This window comes from Cnephaeus nilssonii (genome assembly GCF_951640355.1).
Source record: "Cnephaeus nilssonii genome assembly, chromosome: 8".
Taxonomy (NCBI): Eukaryota; Metazoa; Chordata; class Mammalia; order Chiroptera; family Vespertilionidae; genus Cnephaeus; species Cnephaeus nilssonii.
Window position 1 is genome coordinate 15,315,418 of NC_137079.1, and position 21,904 is coordinate 15,337,321.

General features: G+C 40.6%; 1 protein-coding gene across 3 annotated transcripts in view; it reads left to right on the top strand.

Annotated features, from left to right (window-relative positions):
* DLC1 (DLC1 Rho GTPase activating protein) overlaps positions 1-21,904 on the top strand; it is a 371,866-nt gene that overhangs the window by 235,273 nt on the left and 114,689 nt on the right. Inside the window, exon 6 of one of the 3 annotated variants that reach the window (XM_079778921.1) lies at positions 13,532-14,347. The exons of the other annotated variants lie outside the window; for them this stretch is intronic. Within the exon in view, the coding sequence (XP_079635047.1) occupies positions 13,532-13,605 (74 nt within the window). The 3' untranslated portion in view covers positions 13,606-14,347. Of the gene's footprint in view, positions 1-13,531; positions 14,348-21,904 lie in introns of those variants that run through there. 3 annotated transcript variants of the gene reach the window in all.

A 21,904-nucleotide genomic window follows, 5' to 3' on the forward strand; every position in this document is an offset into this window, starting at 1 on the left:
ACCAAAATAAAAAACATCTTAAGGAAGATGAGGTGAGCTAGTCCACGTGACCATCACATGACGCAAGTGAAGGTTGTTTTTCTGTTCCTTTGAACTGCCAGTCCTTTCTGCACCCTTGAATCCGGTTAAGCCCCTTCCTTCTTCGGCAGTTTCTGTGGCTTAGAGAACACTATTATGGGAAGAGCAAGTCCAGTCTGGTGAACTGTAGAGAGACATGCCCAGGTCTCCAGAGACACCCACTTGAAGTTAAACTTCCATCGGAGGCTGACGTTCGTTCCTTTTGGAAGTTTCCATAAAGAGCTAAGAAAAAAAAAAGTCCCCCTCATCGTGTTCCCATGTGTCCACTGTGCATTTGAAGATTAAGATTATTTATGTTTAGAGAGCCCAGCCGCCACTGGGAGAGCTCTCCCGCGGGCCGAGGGCTGAAGGGACGCATTCGTGTTTATCACTGGCACCAGAACAAGCATGACAGAAATGCGGCTCCTTGGCCCCCCTCCCAAACTCTGCTTTCTCTCCGACTGACTTCAAGCCACTTTGTAAATTGTTCTGTTGTGTGAGGAGAGTATTTCTCTCTGGGTTACAGCGCTGCGGCGGCCAGTATTCCAACACTCTTCTCCTGGAAGGCTTCCCGGTTCTCACACTGCCCCTCCATGGCTTCCCCTTTGAAGTTGGAGAGTGTGGCCCAGGCCTGAGATTACATATCAGGATCCTTTCCCTCTTGAAGTCTATGCCTACGTGTGTGTGTGTGTGTGTGTGTGTGTGTGTGTGTGTGTGTGTGTTGTTTGCTTCACTGGGTGCGTAGAGTGTGGTGTAATGTTGGCTGGGACCCTGGTTTCGGTCCCCAAACGTTATACCCTGAGGAAAGCTCCCTGCAGCTACAAATCCAGCTCAGATCCCCGAGGATCCTTTGGCAATGTACATGCTGGTGGTCCATTTGGGGAGGATGGAATGACAGACCCTGCTTGCCTCTCCTATACAACCCAACTTGGACGCCCTGCTCCAGTTACCTTGGACTTTTCACTGTTCCACACCCACCTTTTAGCAGTTCCCATCTCTGAGCTTTTGCCTATGCAGCACCCCAATCCTGGAATAGTCACCCCAGTCTTCTCCAGGGATTTAGTATTATTGCAATATGACATTTAAATGCTTAATCTAGGACGCCTCCCCAGCCATGTGCCTATAACCACCACCCTTGTTTCTTCACAATAAGCACCAGCTAAAACATTTTGTTAGTGGCTCTTTGTAGATGAGAGATAAGGAACCTTTTGTCCTAGGTGTATACACTCAAAATCCTCCCACCCGCTCTCCTTTTTATATAAAACAGGAGAGAGGAGAACCAAGTGGTTGTGTATTCAGAGCCAGACTTGCAGATCACACCACACTGCCTGGCTGTGTTCCGACTGCCCAATGAGACCACGTTCTGAAAGCAGGGGCCTCTCTTCCCTTCACTCACACGCTCCCACCCGCTCAGCAGAGTGCAGGGCACACAGTAGGCTCAGCACAGGCTCACTCGGCTTCTGACTGTTGGGTACACACCCTCCTGGCACTGCCCCTCAAGGAGCCTGTACATCACCGGGGAGGAATGACTTTTACAAGATTCCAGGAAACAAGGCTGATGGCAGTTGCCAACTGCTGTAACCCAGGCCAGGGTTAGGCAGGATCTGCCCTGCTCCGGGGCTCGTGGCCAAGGAAGCTGAAGTCAGCCTGTCCTCGGAGCTCCAAAGCCTGGCGCGGGGCTGCTCCCCTGAGAATGGGCGGCCTTTCTCCCATTTGCTCAAAGGTGTTGATCCCTCGCTAAGCCCCACACCTAGGGGGCAGTGTCTTCTGAGAGGGCACCTTTTTCTCATTTATCCGGTGGTTTTGTGTGGGTTAGCCAAGGTTCAGGTATAACAGAGGGTCAGGAAAAGTGATCAAGTTAGTTTAGTAAGTTGGTAGATTTTCATTTTATATTATCACAGTCAATATATCGATATATTTTATTGATTTTTTTTACAGAGAAGAAGGGAGAGAGGTAGAGAGCTAGAAACATCGATGAGAGAGAAACATCGACCAGCTGCCTCCTGCACACCCCCCACCGGGGATGTGCCCGCAACCAAGGTACATGCCCTTGACCGGAATTGAACCTGGGACCCTTCAGTCCGCAGACCGACGCTCCATCCACTGAGCCAAACCGGCTTCGGCTATATCGATATATTTTTAGATTGCCTTTGAAAGGATGAAATACATATGTCTACAATATAAATAGAAATGTTAACATACACCTATTTATATACACACCCAAGCATACAAGGTACTTGATTTGGGGTAAAAAAAAAAAAAAAAAATAGAGTAAATGCCAACCTAAATGTTTATGAGCATAGAGCTACCCAATATTTATTAACTTATCCCAAAGGATGTTAGAATAATGCTTTTACCTGTTCACTCATCTATTCTTTCAACATGTGTATTAGGTCTGTGCTATTTTAAAATAATCAATTACAACCCAGAAAGAGATGTGGGACTTTGTATAATCTACTCTGAGGATACTACAAATATTTCTCCAGTGTTGTCAAAAAGGCCAAAACAAAGGGGTTGGGGGAGGGGGGATGACACAGCGAACAATAGAAAATTTAATCCTCTCCTTGCACAATATATGCGCACACCCCCTTGGAGCTCCGCACATGGTTTTGTCCCCTCTGCTGCTGGCCCTTCCAAAAGCAAGCAAAACAACTGATGGGATTTAAGGACTTCTGAATGAGAATCCTATCTAATAAAAGAGTAATATGCAAATTGACAATCACTCCAAGACACAAGATGGCCACCCCCTTGTGGTCAAAGATGGCTACCCCCATGTGGACACAAGATGGCCACCACAAGATGGCCTGCAGTGGAGGACAGTTGTGGGCAGTTAGGGGTGACCAGGCCAGCAGAGGAGGGCAGTTGGGGGGGGGGGGGAACCAGACCTGCAGGGGAGGGCAGTTAAGGGGGGCAGGCCTGCAGGGGAGGGTAGTTAAGGGTGACTGGGCCTGTATGGGAGGGCAGTTGGAGGGGACCAGGCCTGCAGGGGAGGGCAGTTGGGGGGGACCAGGACAGCAGGGGAGGGCAGTTGGGGGGGGGGGGGAACAAGGCCTACAGGGGAGGACAGTTGGGGCAGGGACCCAGGCCTGCAGGGCAGGGCAGTTGGGGGGGACAAGGCCTGCAGGGGAGGGCAGTTAGGGGTGACCAGGCTAGCAGGGGAGGGCAGTTAAGGGTGACCGGGCCAGCAGGGGAGGGCAGTTGGGGGCGACCAGGCCTGCAGGGGAGGACAGTTAGGGGCAATCAGACTGGCAGGTGAGGACATTTAGGGTTGACCTGGCCGGCCAGGAAGCAGTTAGGTGTTGATCAGGCTGTCAGGGGAATTGTTAGGGGGTGATCAGGCTGGCAGGCAGAAGCAGTTAGGGGCAATCAGGCAGAGGCAGGTGAGCAGTTGGGAGCCAGCAGTCCTGGATTGTGAAAGGGATATCCTAGATTGGAGAGGGTGCAGGCTGGGCTGAGGGACAACCCCCCCCCCCCCCCCCGTGCATGAATTTCATGCACCGGGTCTCTAGTAATCTTTATAAAATCATAAAAGATTAGAGTTGGAAGGGACCTTGAAACCATCCAAGCCAGCAGTCTCTTCATTTCGCAGAGAGAAATTAAAATCTGAAAAGGTTCAAGGATTTGTATCTCATGTATGAATTTACAAAGGTCAAGTTATTTTTAGGACCAAATATGTCTCCTCTTTCCTACTGGTTCCTAGAAGCCAAGAACATCTTTGTTTTTCCAGCACCTCGAAGATCCTCTGGGCAAGGTAGCAAACCCTTTGAGATAGAGATGATCTTATAATGTTGATCTCAAGTTGTACTTATTTCAATAAACTCATAACAAAATGTGGTAATCATTGCCCTGCACAATATTTATTCAAAATATAGTGAATTTATTCTTTTGGATCCATCTTCAAAGCAAATGCAATAGGACTTACCTATGTCAGAGTTGTTTTAGGAATAGTGTCAGAGTTTAATAGTTTCTTTAAAGAACCCAAGGCCCTAGTTGGTTTGGCTCAATGGATAGAGCATCAGCCTGCGGACTGAAGGGTCCCAGGTTCAATTCCGGTCAAGAGCACATGCCTAGGTTGCGGGCTTGATCCCCATTAGGGGACATGCAGGAGGCAGCCGATCAATAGTTCTCTCTCATCATTGATGTTTCTATCTCTCTTTCCCTCTCTCTTCCTCTCTGAAATCAATGAAGATATATTTTTTAAAATAAAAAATAAAAAAAGAACCCAAGAATCTATGGTGTAATGCACTCAGATGAATTACTATTTTTCTTTTGTTCACGGTTGACATTTCTGTAGGTAATTTCTGATGGATATGAGTGAAGTAACTGTATGACAAGGTTGATAGCTTAATTGGTGGGCTAGGGATCTTAAATTTTGATTCTGCTTTTCATATCAATTTATAAAGAGGAGCAGACAGAATCTTTTAATCACATCTTCCATTAGTTAAGGTACAATAACACTATTCACTGATGTCAGACAATCATCTTGAATAAGATTGTTAAAAATAATTAAACTAAAAAATATAATCCTTTAAATTTACAGAAAATCAAGAATCTGTAACCATAAGTATTGGAAGAGAGAATGAGACTTTAAAAGATTTTACTCAAAGAGATATTTATATATCTTGATCTTGCAACAATTTATGCTGCCCAAACAACGTAATAGATTCTGCCTTCAGCATTCTTTTTATCCTTAAGTAAATTAATAATATCTTCTATTTTGCATGGTTTTAAAAGTTTTGTGTTCACAGAATGTATTTTAGATTTACCATAAATAAATCATTCAGAATTTCAAAAATGGGTTCCATTTTAACTTCAGAAAATGGATAATATCTTAATTGCAGCTCTTTTAAAATTTCACTTTGCCTTTTACTGCTTCTTCCTGCTTCCTACTATTACCATTTTGTGTAATAAGTACCAAAGGCTCTAGTCTTCAACATTTCTTCTGACAACTGTCAGCTATTTATAGTGCCTTCCCCTCGATTTTGCTTTAACGGATGCTTTTAAAGCTGTTAGAAATTAAAGTTCTCCAAGGCTTGAATGTGTGTGTGGCAATTTGTCCAAATTAACTTATTATTGTGACCTGGTGGGTGGTGATGAGCCTTCTGGCTCCATTTTTTAGGAATATCCTTCAAGAGGATGATTTCTAATAGAAGATTTAATTATCTTTCATCTCAAAAAAAATCTAGGTAGCCTATGGATTCATTATTGTTAAATTTAAGTTTAGGGAAGGTCCGTCTTTCAATATCTCATCTATTTCTACTTCACAAGAAAATGGACACAAATTAGCTCCAGAATAGCTATTTTTATACACAGATTTAGAACATCACACTGAACAAATGTATTTCTGCAAAGATGAAAAATGATAAAAATTAGAGATATTGGATATACAAATTTCCTTTTGGCCTTAAGACTTGAGGGGAATGCAGTGTATTCTCTTCACATTTTCCTGATATATCTCAAATGAAAAAATGTACCACTTTAGACCCAGCTGTGACCTCATTTTGTAAATTTAGATAAGGCCACTGTTTTCCTTGACCCATTAAATGGCACTCCATTGTCAAAAAGACATTAGGTACTTCATTTCATCTGTAAAACTGGAGTAAAAATTAAACTATACCTATTCCTTTCACTGCCTCCCTTTCAGATTTTCATTTCTGGAAGGATATACTTACAAAATTGCAAGCAAACTTAAACTTGCTTTCATTATTAAATAAATGGATAAGACCCGATGTCAATCAAAATACCCAGAAGATAATGGCTATTATACATAAGCTGACAGTTAATGAAATGTATTTTACACCTTTATTCAACTTAGTTTTATGCTCTACACAAGTTGATTTTTCTCTAGAAGCAGTTAGGGGCAATCAGGCAGATATCATGCAGCAAATGTTAAAAGTACACAAATTACTCCTCTTTTATTGTAGTAGAGTTGCTAAATCTTATCTTTTAAAATTAATAGACCAGGACAATTGGCACTTTGAAGATAAGCAGGTACATTACATATTGTCCTACCCACATAGTACGAGTGACTCAGGTGCTTCCAGGTCAACAGTCCCCAGCAGCAGGAGCCTGCGGATCATGTCTCCATGCCTCAGGAATGTGGAGGAGCCGGACACCCCACTCACTGTTCCCTGGCGACGGCCCATCCCAGGTAGCTTGCCTCGCTGTCTCCTGAGCTCCTGACCTCCACCCAGAACTTTACGTTTTACCCCTGCCATATGGATTCAGACCAACTTTCAGAAGCTCCAAAATGTGGAAAGGCATCTTGCTGGAGGGCCAAGAGCATGGGCTTTGGCGTGCATAAGAATCGGGTTCCAATTTTGTCTCAGTACAACTAGTTCATAGGGAATGGCCTGGGCCAAATATTTAACTTTTCTGAATCTCCGTTTTGGTGTTCACCTCACAATTAGGCGGAGTATTATCTGATGTATAAAATGGTAATGACGGTTAAATGAGACAACTTAGGTAAACTGCTGACGGCAGTGGTGGGAACACAACCAACCCTGGAAACGAGCTTTTCCTTCTCTTTCCTTTTCAGAAGGAAGTAGAATGAGGACAAAACCGAACAGACAAGGCTGGTCAAGGCTACAAGCCCCGGAATTCAGTCTTGACTATCCATACATACCATTGCTAAGGGTTTCAAAATAGTTTCTGGTTTGTCTTCGTTTAAAATCACATTATTTACAAATAATTGTTTTGGTTTTCTTTTTGAAGACAACTCTTTCTTTTCTTTGCCAGGATCCCATGCCAAACCAACCCAACAAAATTCAACTTTCCAGCATTCGTGTGCCTTTTGTGATTTAGTGTGGCTTCAAAATTTAATCTTTACACTCTCCAGCGTTCATTTGATAAATGTAACTTACATGCACCATTGTTTTATTTTAAATGGAACTTAAGACAGATGTTTAGAAAAGGAATGAGTAAAGGTATTCTGCCACTTACCAGATCTTCTCCTGGCTACACTCCTTTGCTCTAACATGGTAGTGCTAAAAAACCGCTCACTTTATTTTTAACATTGTCCTCAGATTTCCATGTATACAGGACTTTTCTTCATAAGATGAGAGTGTTATCTTAAATTACATAAATAGCCAAAATATAAATACTAATTAAGGCTGATTTGGGGATGCTAATTAGAGTTAGAGTAGGATGCTTATGTAAGCAGGAAATAAGCTTGAAGAGACCTATCCTGAATTACCCAGCTACTTACTATATGTTTTATTGGAACCTGCATTTAGCTTCCACTAATGGGTCAGGGACCGGTATCTAGTTTAGAGTTAGTTGCATGGCCTTATCAGGTGTTTGTTTTTTTTTAAATACAAATGCATACGTTGTATGAAAAATAACTACAGCATGATCCAAGGTTGTAAACTGACTTGAATATACCCCATTATTTGTTTTCATTAATCCTCACCCAATGATATTTTTCCATTGATTTTTGGAGAGAGTGGAAGAGAGAGGGAAAGACAGAAAAACATCGATGTAAGAGAAACACATCCACTGGTTGCCTCCTGCACTCGCTCTGACCAATGCCCAGGCTGGGGAGGAACTTGCAACCAAGGTACATGCCCTTGACCGGAATCAAACCCAGGACCCTTCAGTCTGCAGGCTGACGCTCTAGCCACTGAGCCAAACTGGCTAGGGCTATCCCCCATTATTTTTAAAATAAGAAAGACAAAATCAAAAGAAAACATTTACTTGTTATAGCTTGTGAGTGGTTGAGACTTCCAAGGCATTCAGTGGTATTTTATGAGCCTGAGAGACAATAAACCAATAGAATTCATCTCTCTGCAACCAGATCCTCCGTTCAAGACTCTTACTCTAAGGATTTATGACAGATGAAGGTTTTGTTTATTTAATACCAAACAGCTGGATGAAAATGAACAATTCAGGCGTATCCAAGTATCAAAACATTGCATTGACGAAATATCCAGATGACAGGTTAAATTATTTTCCTTTCATTCATGTGCTGAAATATTTTATTGAAACTGAAGCAGTGTGATAGAAGATGAGGTACATAGCTGATTGGGAGATAATAGAACCTGTATTTGAATTTTCTATGAAGTAAATTCTTATCCTATGCAAATTCTCATTTATGAATATACTCCGTGATTCAAATAAAGTACTTTAAAAATAATATCCAGGTTTAAAATGTATTTTTTCAGAAAAAAAAATAACTATTAGGAAAAAAGAAAATGTACTAATAATGTGTTGAAATTTCTCTCAGATAAATCTGAGTGTCTGAAATGAGGGTAACAATGACCAACCATTGTAAGCAAATATAAGCCAGAGTTGTGAAATGTCTATTTAACAGTGGTCAAAAGTGGGAATACGTACTATATTTTCAATACTTAATTTTATGTATTATGCCACTATTCCTTCCATAAATAGTGTTGCTCCTTGAGGGAAAGCAAACAAACAGACCAACAAGTGGAAAATTATTTCCTATACAATAAAAAAAAAGTTCCACTTAGCACAGAAGGAGACAACATAAGAAGATAAATAGCTGCTTCTAAAAACTCTGACTAATGCAATATGATATTTCTACAACTGCCAAGGCAACATTAATGTCACCTGAAATGAATGTGGGTAATGGCAGGCAACCTTTCAGCCACAGTTCTCTTCACACTCTGAGACTTCAGTGGAATCATGCGGTTGGAATGGCAAAGAATGACTCCCTACTTACTTTGTGTGTGTGACTGACTAGAGGAAGAAAATCCTAAACTGTCCCCACACATCATCCCTACCCAACCTCAGCATTCAGAGGTCCAAGACTGTCTGTATCTCCCCTCCCAGGAAGCTTGGCTACTTCCTCTCCTGATATTGATTTGTCACTGACCTCATCCTGTGTCTGCTGCAGACGCCAACGGCCAGGTGAAATGGGGTCACCTCTTTAATTGAAGAACAGCTGCCACTACCTTGACCAAAGAACTAAGAACCCAAGAAGGGCCATTGTGACAGTCGTAGGGTGAACAAAACTGAACACCGGGGGCTAAGTTGGATGTGCCAGATGTGCAGGGACCCTTGGGTTATTTGTGTTTTCGGGAGACACCAACAGCTGGCTCCAGCAACCTATAAAAAAATATCTACAGATTCCCTATGTAAAGAAAATATAGCCATGTCCATCTACATAGGAAAATTATGGTTTAAAGTTCATACTTTCATAGGAATCTTTCAAGGAAAAGATCAAAATACGCCATTTGCAAACAATTAGAGGACACGACATTTTCAACTACTTGAGCACAGTGATGTGCTCAGTAATGTATGCTGTGTAACCTTGGACAAGTCATATCTCAGTCTCCTCATCTGTTTAATAAGAGGGTTGGACCATATAACTGCTGCCCTATCTCTCTGCTCTAACAATTTTTGACTTTGTGTATGAGATTATGAAAAATCAAGGACTAATAAAAGTAAAAGAATTTTCCAACTCTTTGCTTATCTGTGTTTTCTATAAGTAACATATATTCCTTTTGTAAATTAGGAAATAATAACGGATCTGTATCTTTTTTAAAACTTAAAATACATAGAAATAGAAACTCTAGAGATCATCTCATTAAACAAAGGAAGTCACAGAAGAGTTAGGTTAAGTAATTCGCCCAAAATATACAGTAGTCACCTGGCCAGTGAAGCTCAGTGGCTGAGCATCGTCCCATGAACCAGGAGGTCAGGGTTCAATTCCCAGTCAGGACACATGCCCGGGTTGCAGGCTTGATCCCCAGGAGGGGGCAGGCAGGAGGCACCCTATCAGTGTTTCTCTCAAGAATGTTTCTGTCTCTTTCTTTCCCTCTCCCTTTCTCTCTCTGAAATCAATAAAAACATATTTTTAAAAACGCACAGTAGCCAATGGTGAATCTGGGATCCTGACCAAATTCCTTTGACTCCACATTCCTTTGATTCCAAGGCTAGTGCTCTTTGGTGATACATGTGTGTTTGTGACACAGTGACCCACCATTCCCTTCTCCACACCACAGGCCAAGTGGCAAACGCCTAAAACCCTTTGGCGTGGTATTGCTTCACAAGGTAACCCTAAAAATTCTGTCTCTCTGAGGATTGAGGCCACCTTTACTTAACTTCATTTAGGCAGCCTATCTCCCCTCAACTCCCCAACTGTCAAGCCCTGAAAGGACTGACATTACCTCTCCTAGATGCATTGCAACCTAAACTGGCTTTATGAGTTATCAGTGTGTGTGTGTATGTGTGTGTGTGTGTGTGTGTGTGTGTGTGTGTGTGTGTGTGTGTATTCAAAAGCAAATTGTTGCATGCATCTGATTAGGACTTCCAAGGTGTTCTTGACTCTTGGCTGCCACCGTTTCACACCAGCAGAGACTGAATATAGCATTTTTTGAAGATATCCTATAATCACTATTTACTGGCTGAGAGTGCAAGGAATGGTTTATTGGCTAGTATTAGACAAACATCAAAGTCCTTTCTTAGAAAGCAGCGCCGTTTCCCGCCTGTTTGGTGTGCATGAAATCAGTGAACCTAATAAAGCAGGGAAGGCTCATTAGGAAGAGCAACAAAGTTCCCAGTGTCCTTTATGAGCAGGCAGCCACCACGGAGGAGATCAAAGCCTCGTCCGCGGTGTCTGTACATCTGTTTTCTTTTTATCCAACATGTTATTTGGTTAGTTGTTTGACAACATCAAAGCTTTTGGCCATTAGGTTCTTTGATCCACTTGGGGCCAAATTCATTTTGCTAATCCATCTGCTCCAAGATGTAAATGTTCCCCCAAAACTGCAGGTCACCAATTTGAGGGAAATGAAAACTTTCAGAATTTATCATTAGATTTTTAGGGGCCAGGTTCTCTTCATTAGCTTGGAGGTAGAGAGCTTCTTAGCATTTTGTAAAGTTATCCGCTTTCACTTGAGGAAATTTCATGTAAAATTTAGAATCCAGGAAAAATAATTCTCTCTTCTCTCTCTCTCTCTCTCTCTCTCTCTCTCTCTCTCTCTCTCTCTCTCTCTCCCTCTCTCCATAATTCACATACTATTTAATTCACCCATATAAAGTATATAATTCAATCATTTTAGTATGTTCACAGAGTTGCACAATTATAGAACATTTCATCATCTCAGAAAACTCTGTACCCATTAGCAATCACTTTCCATTATCCCCCAAGTCCCCTTCTCCCCTTCTCTCAACCCCTTGTCCCAATCCTAGGCAACCACTAATCACTGATCTACTTTCTATCTCTAAGGATTTGCCTATTTTGAATATTTCATATAAATGGAATTATACAACATGTGGTCCTTTATGACTGACTTCTTTCCCTTAGTGTCATATTTTCAAGTGTCATAATTTTATAGCATGTGTTAGCATGTTATTTTTATTGCCAAATAATATTCCATTTCATACACACACACACACACACACACACACACACATACACACACAAATATATATATATATATATATATATATATATATATATATATATATATATATATATGCCACATTTTATTTACTAGTTGATGGATCAGTTTGGGTTGTTTTTACTATTATGAACAATGCTGCTATGAACATTCATATATAAGTTGCTGAGTGTGCATATATTTTCATTTCTCTTGGGCATATAACTAGGAGTGGAATTGCTGGGTCATATGATAACTCTATATTTAACCTTCTGAAGAACTGCCAGGCTATTTTCCAAAGCAGTTATACAATTTTACTTTATCACCAGCAGAGTATGAGTTCCAATTCCTCCACGTCCTCACCAACAATTGTTACTGTCTGACTTTTTGTTTATAGCTGTCCTAGCAGGTTTGAGATGGCATCTTTCTGTGGTTTTGATTTGCATTTCCCATTCTATATGCATGGCTAGTGATAGTGAGCATCTTATCATCCCTATTGGCCTTGTGTATGTCTTCCCCGAAGAAATGTCTATCCAGGTCTTTTGCCCATTTTTAATTGGGTTATTTCTTTTGATTACCAAGTCTTGCATTGTTATATATTCTAGATACAAATCCTTTATTAAGTATGTAATTTGCAGATTTTTTTCTCTTTTTGATGTTATCTAGATGTTCTCGGATAATTGTGTGTTTCCTGTTTATATAAAGAGGAAACTCCTAAAAAGAAATAATGAGTCATAATAGAAGACATAAAATGTATTTCAGAACCCTCTCTTGCCAAATATACAAACTAAAAGTGGGGAGGGGAGCCCTAATAATATTAGACAAAGAACCTAGTAAATAAAGGTACTATGGCCACTTTAGTTTTGTTGCAACAATAATAATTACTCATGTTTTTATGTAGATTTAGGATTTACAGAGTACCTACCCTGTATACATAATCTCTTGTCATTTTCTTAACAGCTATATGAAATATTACCGTTATCCCAATTACTAATGGGAAAAAAATGGAAGGAAAGGGAACAGGGTCTAGACATTTGGTGAAGTACTTTGTCACACTTAAGACTAAGTTCAGCCTAAACACCAGCTACGTAAATGCCGAAATATTCAGGCCAAAGTTTACTCAATGAAATATGAAAGCCATCAAACCAGTTGTGTAAAACAGTTTCCTTTTTTATAACTTATACATTTATATGTGATACGTAAAAGTGAGATGAGAAGCAAAACAATTGCTTATGTCATAATAAATTGTCTGTAGTTATGATTAAATGATATAAAATATTCAAAAAACTTTAATTTTTGTCATGTCTTACAACACACAGGTGGATCCCCCTGAGAGTGTGTATTGATGTAGGGAACTCAGTATGACCATAGAGCCTGTATCTTCAGGTTTGTTTGTTTGTTGTTGTTGTTGTTGTTTTTCACAAACATATATATACATAGATGTTCAAGAAAATAATTGTGGCCCTAGCCGGTTTGGCTCAGTGGATAGAACGTCGGCCTGCAGACTGAAAGGTCCTAGGTTCGATTCTGGTCCAAGGGCATGTACCTTGGTTGCGGGCACATCCCCAGTAGGAGGTTTGCAGGAGGCAGCTGATCGATGTTTCTCTCTCATCGATGTTTCTATCCTCTCCCTTCCTCTCTGTAAAAAATCAATAAAATATTTTTTTTAAAGAAAATAAAATAATTGTGCATGCTGCTCTGCCATTACTGTGTGATATTGGGCAAATTGCAAACTTCTCCCAGCCTCAACTTTATCATCTAGGAAATCCACTAAGATGTCTGTTCCAAGCTTTTCAGGCCTATAGGTTCTGCCACATGATCTCTGAGATGGTGTGGATTTGTGCTTAAATAAAAGGGGAGAAGGGCATAAGAGAAGATGTGGCCTCCTGGTATCTGAATAGGAGAGAAGCAGCAATAATGATATGGTGGTCCAGGTCTTGTTGACTAATCACCATGTAAAACTATATGTAGAACTACATGTAAGACTATATGTAAGAGGAGGTGTTCTTATTAATGTTATTATTGTAGTAAACAGAGAATTCAGATGAAGCTCAGTAGTCAGTCCCATCCCCATTCCCCATTACTCTACACAGAGTACTAATGAACTATTTCTCATTTGTGTCCAGTTTTTTGCTACAGTTGTTCATGGAGATTACCACCTCCCAGTAATAGTTCATGGGTACCCAAGACTTGGATTTGAACCACTTGAAGAAAGCTCAGAATCAATTAAGTCTACACCCAGGACAATCTACTAAAGTAGAACAGACGATACCCTCAGATCAAAATCCAAGCATTTTTCAAGGTGATCAAAACCACAAAGAGTCGGGGGAACTCAAAGTTATATTTGTGACAAGAGTAGCCTCCATAGAGAAAGTGTTTTCTGCAATGAAACCGGTCACATGGTTTGACAATAGAGAATATTATAGAGAGAAAGAGACCATCCTCGAAAATCTAAGATCTACGATTGCCATGTACTTGTGACTCCCAAGAGATGCCATTAGCATCTCCCCAAAGGACAAACTGACGGTCTGGAAAGAGAAATTCCCATTTCCAGAACTGAAGTTTGACCATTCAATCTGACCATGTAGGTCAACTGTGGGAAAAGGTAGCTGTTCCCTAAGTCAATTTTATCCATTTCATTTATCATTAAATGAAATGATAGGGCAGATCACTACAAATTATAAAGTTCTATATGAGCGTTGGTGCTATTCAAGGTTATGTGAGCAGCACTGATTTCTCTGTCTCTACTAGAATATGAAAAACTATGTGAAAGCACCTCTCATTCTTGAGAGAAAACTCAAATATAAACCAAAAATAATATCAACCAAGAGGGTTACTTGATGAATCAATTTTTGAAAAAAAGTAATTCTCCAACTGTGGAAAAAAATAAAATATCTACTGTTGTTGATATTTTTTGCCAAAAATAAACTCTTGGGCATAGTCACCTCCCCTTCTACATGCTATACATTCAATTTGGAGTTCTTCTTAGCTTCCTTCTAACCAGAGGTGAGGTCAGAAATTCCTTTTTCAGGGGGAAGAGGGGGAATGGGATGTTTGCCCTCTTTGGTTGTAGGTGCCAGCCTGGTGGTTCACATTCCTTCCTAAACTCTTGACTTACCTTGTTTGGGAAATCTTCAAATGTAAATGTGATGATTACATTGGTTGGAGTGCCTAGAGAGTGAAGCCTTTGAGGGCGTCCTGGGCTCCTTCAGCAATCCAGGGGAACTTGCTCTCTGTCAAGAGCCACTTTGAAAAAGAAATAGGATTTTCTAAAAGGCAGAACTCTCACCTTTGCATAAGAACATCAGCTTTCTATTTAAAATCACACAGAGGTATAGAAGAAACAGACATTTCCGCCCCATGCCATAGACTTTAGTTAGTTGAGGTTAAGTATCTAGGCTCTTGAGGAAATTCTTCAAATTGGCCTTCCATTTCCTGATATAGATAGGAAAACTTATTGAAAACCTAGCAAAGCAAAGAATGATGGGGTCTCTACTCCAAGAGTCCATCTTCCACAATTACCTAGAAAATTCCTGAGGAAGTTTCCAACTTTGTTTTTTAGCTTTGTCTTTGGTGCTTAATTTACTTAAAGTATAATAATAGTATGGGATGGATTACTTGACCTTTGGCCCTGGGAGGAGCAGCTACAATAGAGATAGTGAGAAGAGAGAAAATCTGTAAGCACTTGGCTCCGTGGATACTGCCATATCTCGTCCTTGCTGAGCATGCTGTCCTGTGATAATATTGGGGAGTGAGGAAATATTGTTTAGGAGGAAGTAGCTCCTTGAGGAAGGAAGTGGGCAGTGCAGGAAAAACAAATCAGGACCTTCCCAGAATAGAATTCTCCTTTGACGACCACTTAAAGCTCCCCACCCCATGTCCAAGTCCTGCCGGACATGAATACACATGTCAAAACCTGTCTAAGTCTGCCATGCCCATAAACAATCACAGATATTTTTCTGAAATTAATGTCACTGATGTTTGTAGCGTTCAGATACTTCTTAGGCTCTCAAGCCCTTCATAAACAGATGAGTCTGCACCATTTGTTCTCACTTTGCAAAGAATTTTACATTCCTCCAACAGCAGCCAAGAAGCCAAAAAATTAATGAGAGTTGGTGGTCATTTATTTGATGGATAAGCTCTTCTGGCCCACAGGAGTAAAATCTGTGCACAGGCTATGAGAACCTCTAGAAAATAGATTCCATCTGCTGATGTCTCAAAACCCAATAGATATTCACTTTTATAGAAGATTCACTATGTTTATAAGAACTTTATGGTTGCTTTATAGAACAAAATGAACTTAATTTTTATTTTATTTCCCCAAAGAATTTCAGCAGCCTTAGAAGAGTAAATGAGTCATTCTTTTAAGGTTCACCTGGATCTAAGTAACCTTTTTGTCTCTTTTATTTGTTTTTTTAAAATTAATATATTGTAATTATTATTTGTTTAAACAACAGTGATTTCTCACAGTTCTGGAAGCTAGGAAGTCCAGTAGCAAGGTGCCCGCAGATTAGTGTCTGATGGAGCCCTGCTTCTCCTCTTTCCTTTCTGAGCTGTCATCACAATCACCCTTAATGCCAAGGTCCTTGTGATTGGGCGTTTTCTAGCATGAATCTCAAAACTTCTCCAGGATCTACTGGGGCCCAGTTCTGGTCACTTTATTCCTCTGCTCACAAACCTTCAGAAGTTTCTCCATTGCTTTTGGAGTGCAGTTTAAACACTCGTGCCTGGCACTGCATGTCTCCATAAGCTTCCTTGACCACTCTTTTTCCAGGCTCTCTCACCTTTCCTGTCTCCATATTCCACTCACCCCGGATGCACATATATCATAAGCAGGCATCATTTTTCCTGCAGTGTTTCCATAGTGGTGGGACAGGTGAATTGCTCACTAGCCCTTAAAGACCTCTGCTTCGCAATGGTCTATGAGCCACAGCAAGCCATATGGGCACAGCTGTCTTCAAGAAGGGCCGGGAACAGAACTGGCGAGCAGCCCTGATGACCACCGTACTCTGCAACCACCAGATACCAAATGGCAACCGTTTATGTGAAATACTAACTTCTTATAATCAAAGGGTCCCAAATGTTTTTATTTTTAAAAAGCTGTTTTTGCGTCAGATAGTTTATATGCCCTAAGGGCCTATAGTCATTCCAAAAATCACATAAGTTAATCATGGCAATTCAGGATAAAATAAATGCAAAAAGAAACAGCTTCTTAAACATACTCTCGGTACATTTTCTTTTTTATTAGAGTAGGTTTCAGACATTCCTCACATTTTTAGGAAATCTCTTGATTTGCTTCTGTTTTACTGTGTAATTTAAAACTCTCCACATTTTACTGAAATGTATTAACCACTGAAAAATTAAAAGCAATATAAAGTAGGAACAGTTGAAGCCAGTTTTAAAGACTTTAAGGCTAAAATAATTTTTTCAAATTACAATGCTCTACTTTCACATATATGTATTCCTAGCAGGCCAATAAAATGGAGTACTCGTTGTTTATTAGAAATTGACATTCCAAAGGTGTTAGCCAACCAAGTAATTCTTTTTTAAAGTTTCCTAAGCAAAAATGTATACAAAGAAATATTTCTATACCAATTAATGTTGATAGTTTGGTTTAGAACATTAAGTTAAAGTTAGTCTTATGTGCACTTTTTACCATATTTGATGAATATCATTGGTGATCAATTTTCTTCTAAATTTTTAATTCTGGTGGCAATGCAGAAAAATAGCAAGGGAATGATCAAAATAGACATAACACAAAAAGCAAGGCTTCACCAGGCAAACAGATTATTGTGCTATTTTAAACTAGAGGCCCGGTGCATGAAAATCATGCACTGGGGGAGGGGGTCCCTCAGCCCGGCCTGCGCCCTCTCGCAGTCCAGGAGCCTTTGGGGGATGTCTGACTGCCACCACTGCACTCACTAGCCACAAGCTCGGCTTCTGGTTGAGCAGTGCTCCCCCTGTGGGCAGCTCCTGCGTTGAATGCCTTCCCCCTGGTGGTCAGTGTGTGTCATAGCAACCAGTCGTTACGCTGTTCGGTCGATTTGCATATTAGCCTTTTATTATATAGACTGAACATTCACTGTTCTTTAAAGAAAGTATAGCTGCCTTATGGTACAGAAATGCTGCCCAAGGTATTTGGCACCAACTGAGGGACTGGGGGACAGGGCCAGTTTGATGGACCAGGGGAACAAGTTTTATTGAGTTCCTACTTAGGTGCGCTGCTCTGTAATGAGTGGTTTATATATAGTCTTTCACATTATCCTTTTTTTTCCCCCCAATCCTCATCTGAGGATACTTTTTCCATTAATTTTTAGAGAGAGTGGAAGGGAGGGAGGGGGAGAGAGAGAGAGAGAGAGAGAGAGAGAGAGAGAGAGAGAGAGAGAGAAACATCAATGTAAGAGAGACATAGCAATTGGTTGCCTCCCCCACACACCCCTACTGGGTCCAGGGATCAAACCTGTAACCCAGAAATGTGCCCTTGACCAGGAATTGAACCTGCGACCCTTTGGTGTACAGGCTGATGCTCTAACCACTTAGCAATACCTGCCAGGGCTTTCACATTATCCTTTAACAAACCTATAGTGTTACCCTTCCCATTTTGCAAGTGAAGAAATTGAGGCACAAACATATAAAAAGACTGCAGAAGGTCACAGAACTAGTAACTGACAGAACTAGGATTTCAGCCAGGTTTCTTTGATTCCACATCCTAAGCTGCTTCTTATAACAGAGAAAGAAGACTCACAGAATGTTCTAGTACCTAAAACGCAGAATGGTGTGGAAAGACAGTGTCACAGGAGAACAAGCCACAGAAGCAACAGGGAAACCAGTGAGAAGCAAGAGTTCTGGAATCCCCAAGTGGTGCTCAGAGGCAGTTTTGAAATTTTCACAAGTAAAATTTGGAAACTTCTGGTGAAGGAGCAATTGGATGGCCAGGACTCACGGGAACAGACAAAAAAAGAAAATCTTACTTGCCTTTTAAAAGATGTGTCTAACCTACATAAAACATCATCAGTATATTCAACAAAATACTAGTGCAGATTGTAATGTTCCTCTCAAACACTTAGCACAGTAGCTCAAGATCCAATATAGGATAATGTACACTAACCACTTTTTCCTTTGTCTTATTTATGATTGAAAAGGTAGGTAATCAAGAGATTTAATAATAATATGTTTTTGAGGATAAAAATCTCTCTGGATATATTCTGTTGCACCGTACCTTGCACGCCAAAGGTTTCCAAGTAAATATCAGCTGATGATAACAGCACCAAGGCCTTCTTTGATATCAGGATTTCAATCTCTTAGAAGAATAGCTAAGTGTAACTTCTCCTTGGCAATGCTTCGCTTGACATCAAGAAATGGAAGCCCTTCGGAAGTCCTTTTGCCCAGTGAGTGCATGGGTCTCTGAGTGAGGATTCTGGTGGTCAGCCAGATATTGAGGTCTCTTCCCAGCCTCCTTGTCTCTATTTGGGTGTGCTGCCAGCAGCAATCATCCAGGTCAGTGGTGTCCAACATCCCCCACAGGGAGACTGAGGTGGTGACACAATAGCTTTTTGTTTAGTTTGTGGGGAGAACTTGTGAAAAGTGATGACCTCCGTTTAGGGCAGAGAAACCCCAGTGAGTTTCAAGTGACCAGGAACTGAAGACTCCCAAGATAGTCCCTTCACCGCATTGTACACAGGTGTACCCTCCAGGGCTCGTCGGCCCAAATCTACGCCATTAAGTTTAAAAGGCAATCAGCTAACACCTTCTTATGTGGGGTTGCCTTTCATCACTCAGCCCCCAGCCTGTCTTGCTGACATTCTGGGCTGAGGCTGCTGCGAGGCTGCAGGGCCAGTCGTACCTCTCACGGCTATTGATCTCCATGCAAACAATTAACAATCCCTGTTTCAAACGCTGGATATTTCAAGTTGCACTTCACTGCAATAATAAATCAAAGACAAATTAGCTCCTAATGCAATGATGTATGGATTCGCTCTGGATGGAGAAAAAATAAATATGCTGTGGGTGTCCCCACCTCTGTCCTCCACAGGAACACAGTATTTGTAAAACAAATGTTATAAAAATTGATGAACTGTGAGTGATCACAAGGAATATATATGCTTTTTTTTCCCCAAGGGTGATAAGGCAATAATATCTTATTATAAAGTCGAAAGAGTATACCATCCTATTTTGTGTGTTCACTTATTGAGAGTTATATTTAACAATGTAGGAGGATTTGGTTTCTGATGAAAATATACTTAGTGATTTAAAGCAAATCTTGCTTAGATCAGAATTGTAGAATGAGAGACTTTCCTTCGCTTTTCCACATGAGCTCCACTTGTTCCACAGTTATTCTGCTCAAATTTCCATCTTCATCGGGGTCATCCTTATCCTTCTTTCCTGAAAATTCAAAATTTACATCTTCTTTGTGATCAGAAGCCCACCTTGTTCAAAAAAGCCTTCACTGACACCCCACTCTCAGAACCAATATCAGCCATTTAATTTTATTTTTTTGTGGTAAACTACACATAAACATAAAATTCACCATATTAAGATGTACAATTCAGGAGCATTCAGTATATTCACAGTGTTGTGCAACCATCATTATCATCTAGTTCCAAAACATTTTAATCACCTCATAGGGAAACCCCTTCCCCATTATGTGGTCACTCCCCATTTATTTCCCTAACTTTCAGTGCCTACAAATCACTAATCTTTCTGTCTCTATGGATTTGCCTTTTCTGGGTATTTCATATAAATGGAATTATATAATATGTGACCTTTGTGTCTGTTTTTTTTTTTCATTTAGCATAATAATTTAGAGTTTCATCCATGTTGGAACATGTATCAGTATCTTATTCCTTGCTATGGCTGGATAATATCCCATTGTATGCTTATACTACATTTATTTATCCATTTATCCATTCATGAACATTTGGATTACTTACACTTTTCAGCTATTGTGAAAATATATTTATTGCGAAATATAGTTTACCCTTTAGCTATTGTTCAGCTGCTGTGAACATTCTTATACAGTAGGTTGTGAGCATCTTGAGAGCAGAGACTTTCTTATTCATTTTATATTTTAAAAACTTATACCTTATCTTTTAAATAAATTATACTGATTTTCCTGGGTCAAAAGCTTGAGTTTACTTTGGTTCCTTTTTTCCCCAATTTGGAAACCATTTTAGCCCTTCCCCCAAAAAAAAAAAAAAACACAAGAAACATAAAAGAAGTAAGTCTCCTTCCTTGAACGGGGTCCTGTCTACTTATAGAGGGAAGACACATATGTATGAACAACTTAAAAAAATAGCAGTATATAATTAGTAAGTAAAATGCCTTCAACTAGAAGCTTTCCAAATTGAATGAGGGAAAGAATAATCTCTTCAACAAATGATGCCCGGACTAAGGGATATCCATGTGAAAAGGAATCAAATTGGACCCCTACCTTTCGCTTTATGCAAAAATGAACTAAAATGAATCGCAGATCTACATTTAAGAGCTGAAACTATAAAAATATTAGAAGACATCGGTGTAAATGTCCAGGATCTTGGATTTGGCGATGGATTCTTAGATATGACACCAACAAAAGAAGAGCTAGGTAAATTGGGTTTAATCAGAATTAAAATTTTGTGTGTTGTTGAGAGAGTAGAAAAGACAACCCACAGAGAGGAAGAAATCATTTGCAAATCAATACACAGAAGATAAACAAATGGCAACAAGTACATGAAAAGATGTGCCATGTCACTAGCCACCAGGGAAATGCAACTCAAAACCACAATGCGCTACCACTTCACACGCACTAGGATGGCTGTAATTTAAGAAACAGGAAGTAACAAATGTTGGCTAAGATGCAGACAAACTGGGACCCTCCTACATTGCTGGTGGGAATGTGAGATGGTGCAGCCTCTGTGAAAAACAGTTCAGCAGTTCCCTATTAAGTAAAAAATACAATTATCACATGACCCGGTGATTCGACTCCTAGAGTTGGAATGGAGAAGCAGCCACTAGAGAAGGGGTTTGGCGTTCAGAAGCCCGGAAGGCGAGGAGGCGGGCCTGATGGGACCTTCTGGAGCAGGAAGCCATTGGAGGAGAGTGACGTGGGGGAGGTCCGCTTTGGCACAGTGTGCAGAGAAGATGGGAGTCGGGAGGGCATGTCATGAGGAAAGGCATCGAGGACACCTTTCTAGGGAGACAGCCTGGACGGAGGAGAGGGGCCAGCGCAGAGGCAGCTGCTACCCCTGTGGAGCCACATCAGTGACCTGGTGGCAATAAACAGAGGTGAGCAGCCTCTGGGGGACCTGTGGGGGGCTGAGTCATGGCCTTTTGTAGAAGTGGACAGAAAATAGGCCGAATGACTCCAGGAGCCTGTGCTCTTGTTTATGTGAAATGAAACAGAATACAAGTCAAAACTACGCATGGTTTCTAAGACTGTTTAATCCTATATAATAAAAGGCTAATATGCAAATCAACCGAACAGCAGAACTGACCAGTTGCTCTGACACACACTGACCACC